Source organism: Melospiza georgiana, unplaced genomic scaffold (assembly GCF_028018845.1).
Source record: "Melospiza georgiana isolate bMelGeo1 unplaced genomic scaffold, bMelGeo1.pri scaffold_42, whole genome shotgun sequence".
In the NCBI taxonomy this organism is placed as follows: Eukaryota; Metazoa; Chordata; class Aves; order Passeriformes; family Passerellidae; genus Melospiza; species Melospiza georgiana.
The window spans coordinates 1319618-1322494 of record NW_026652216.1 but is presented as its reverse complement, the minus strand read 5'-3'; the positions used below and the strand labels follow the sequence as shown (position 1 = coordinate 1322494).

General features: G+C 55.3%; 1 protein-coding gene across 1 annotated transcript; it reads left to right on the top strand.

Annotated features, from left to right (window-relative positions):
* Positions 1-1011: 1011 nt before the first annotated feature.
* On the top strand, positions 1012-1944 carry LOC131096517 (olfactory receptor 14A16-like). Its single transcript, XM_058044858.1, has one exon. The coding sequence runs from the start codon at positions 1012-1014 to the stop codon at positions 1942-1944; it is 933 nt and encodes a 310-aa protein (XP_057900841.1).
* The last annotated feature ends 933 nt before the right edge of the window (positions 1945-2877 follow it).

The following is a 2877-nucleotide window of genomic DNA, read 5'->3' as shown; positions in this document are numbered from 1 at the left end:
CAGGAGGAAAATCTCCAGGAAGCAGAGAGAAAATCAGGCAATGAGAGAAAACAAAACCCAGAAATGCTGTGGCAGGGAGAGTTTAGATATGTCCAAGGGAGCCCCTCCAGTGCAGCCCCTCCCTCTGAACAAGCCCCCTCCCTCCTCTGCCCCCAGCCCAGCCTCTGCCCTCAGGGCTGGGGCTCCAAGGCATGCAGCCCCTCCTGTGCAGGCAGAGCTGCAGCAGAGCCGTGGGGCAGCTCTGCAGCCCCGGGCCCAGTTCCCTCTGAAGAGCACAGGGCTGGGAGCAGCTGCCCGGCACTGGGAGGTTTGGCAGGGGGCACAGCTGGCTCAGGGTGACGCTGGCCCCAGTGCCTGGCTCTGGGCAATGCTGTCAGTGCAGCCAGGGAAGGAACTGCATCTCCCTCAATCCAGTGCCATCATAAGGACACTTGGAAATGTCCCTGAGATTTCAGTCCAAGCTGGGAGCTTCAATACAGGGTGAAAACCTGTCCTCGAGCATCTCTGAGTTATAAGATTGATGGGGAAAGGCAGAGGTGTTCTGACACTAAAAATGCTGCTGGGCAGGTGAAATGAGCAACATGAGTCCTTTGGCTACAAATGTGGATCTGGGCTGTGGTGAATCTAACTGCTGTCAGCAGTGCCTGGTGACATTTTAGAGGAGGCACAAGAAGGAGATCACAATCCACCTGAGAAAGGTTAAACCCCAGAGAAACTCTGAATAGGTCAGAACATCAGACCATCTTCCCTCAGTCATCATCTCGCCTCATAGAACTTGTTCTGATCTCCCTGAGTGCAGAAGCATTGCAGAGGGCTTGAGATCCAAGAATACCGGCAAAGAGATGGGGGAGCTTATAAAGAAAATCTCAGAACTGTTAAACACTAAAGGTCGTGTCAGTGTATTACAGAGGAGGGTACATTGGAAATAGCTTTGATTTTGGTTACAGGTATGTCCTCTAACCCTTCCCTGTCCTTTATCCATGAACAGGTCCCCAAGTGCAGCCAGAGCAAATGTCCAACAGCAGCTCCATCAGCCACTTCCTCCTGCTGCCATTGGCAGACACGCGGCAGCTGCAGCTCCTGCACTTCTGCCTCTTTCTGGGCATCTCCCTGGCTGCCCTCCTGGGCAACGGCCTCATCATCAGTGCTGTAGCCTGCGGCCACCACCTGCACACGCCCATGTTCTTCTTCCTGCTCAACCTGGCCCTCACTGACCTGGGCTCCATCTGCACCACTGTCCCCAAAGCCATGCACAATTCCCTCTGGGACACCAGGGACATCTCCTACACAGGATGTGCTGCGCAGGTCTTTTTGTTTGTTTCCTGTGCAACAACAGAGTTTTCCCTCCTGACCATCATGTGCTATGACCGCTTCATATCAATCTGCAAACCCCTGCACTATGGGACCCTTCTGGACAGCAGAGCTTGTGCCCACATGGCAGCAGCTGCCTGGGCCAGTGGCTTTCTCAATGCTCTGCTGCAAACAGCCAATACATTTTCCCTGTCCCTGTGCCACGGCAATGCCCTGGGCCAGTTCTTCTGTGAAATCCCCCAGATCCTCAAGCTCTCCTGCTCAAAATCCTACCTCAGGGAATTTGGTCCTCTTATGGGTAGTGCTTTCCTGTTTTTTGGCTGTTTTGTGTTCAATGTTTTCTCTTATGTGCAGATCTTGAGGGCCGTGCTGAGGATCCCCTCTGAGCAGGGTCGGCACAAAGCCTTTTCCACCTGCCTCCCTCACCTGGCCGTGGTCTCCTTGTTCATAAGCACTGGTACATTTTCCTATCTGAAGTCCCCCTCCATGTCCTCCCCATCCCTGGATCTGGCCCTGTCGGTTCTGTACTCGGTGGTGCCTCCAGCCCTGAACCCCCTCATCTACAGCCTGAGGAACCAGGAGCTCAAGGCTGCAGTGTGGAGACTGATGACTGAATGCTTTCAGGAACATTAAACTGCTGGCCAGTGTTTGCAAATCACTTGTAATAAAAGTAATCTTTGAAACTTCATCTTGGTTTCATTTTGGAGGTTATTATTCTTTGTGTTTTTTTCATATTTTCCACAGAGAAAAGTCATTTTTTCTGCCATTTCTCATTTTATTTCCCTCCAACTTCCTTGTAGCCACACACTATGTCAATGAGGGGCTGCGCTCCCGGTGGCCTTAAAGGAACTAAAGGATGTTCCAGCCGAGTCTTCTGCAGTGATGCCCTTTTGTTGCCTTCTCTGAATCTGCAGCAGCAATGTCTGTGTGCAGAGCTGGGGGCAGATCAGTGCTGGCCCAGCAGCTGGGCCCAGCAGCAGCAGCAGCACTTGGTGTTGCCAGTGCTGCTGCTGTGGCCGTGCCCTGCTGCCCTGGTGGCTCTGTTGCTGCAGGGCCTGAGTGCTCTCGTGGCCTGGCACCGCCCTGGGGGTGGCAGTGCCGGGGCTGCAGCAGGGACAGGCCATGGGCACTGCTGGGGCAGCACTGACGCCTCAGGCCAGGGCCTGGGGGCTCCAGGCACCTTGCCCAGGCTCTCTCAAGAACACGCCCAGGCCAATGCTCAGCACAGAAAAGCCCCATGAGCAGCCCCAGGCTGGCCGTGGGCAGGCTGGGGGCAAACAGCATGGCTGGGGCTCTGCAAGGGCTCTGGGGCAGATGGGAAGGAGCAGCAGAACAGGGGCTGATCCATCCACAGTGCGCTGGACAGTCCAGGGCAGCGTCCCAGAGCGTCCTGATGGAGCTGCCAACAACATACCCCCTCTGCAGCCCTGGCCTCTCCCCCGGCTCACACAGGTGCCTCATCCTTGCAGGCACAGACATGGCAGCACTGGCTCAGGAGCCCCTGTTTGCATTGCACACAGCAGGCAGGATCACCCCCATGCTGTTGCTGTGGGGACATGAACGTGA

Coding starts and splice junctions, on each gene's coding strand:
- LOC131096517 (XM_058044858.1), top strand. CDS start 1,012: ATGTCCAACAGCAGCTCCATCAGCCACTTCCTCCTGCTGCCATTGGCA.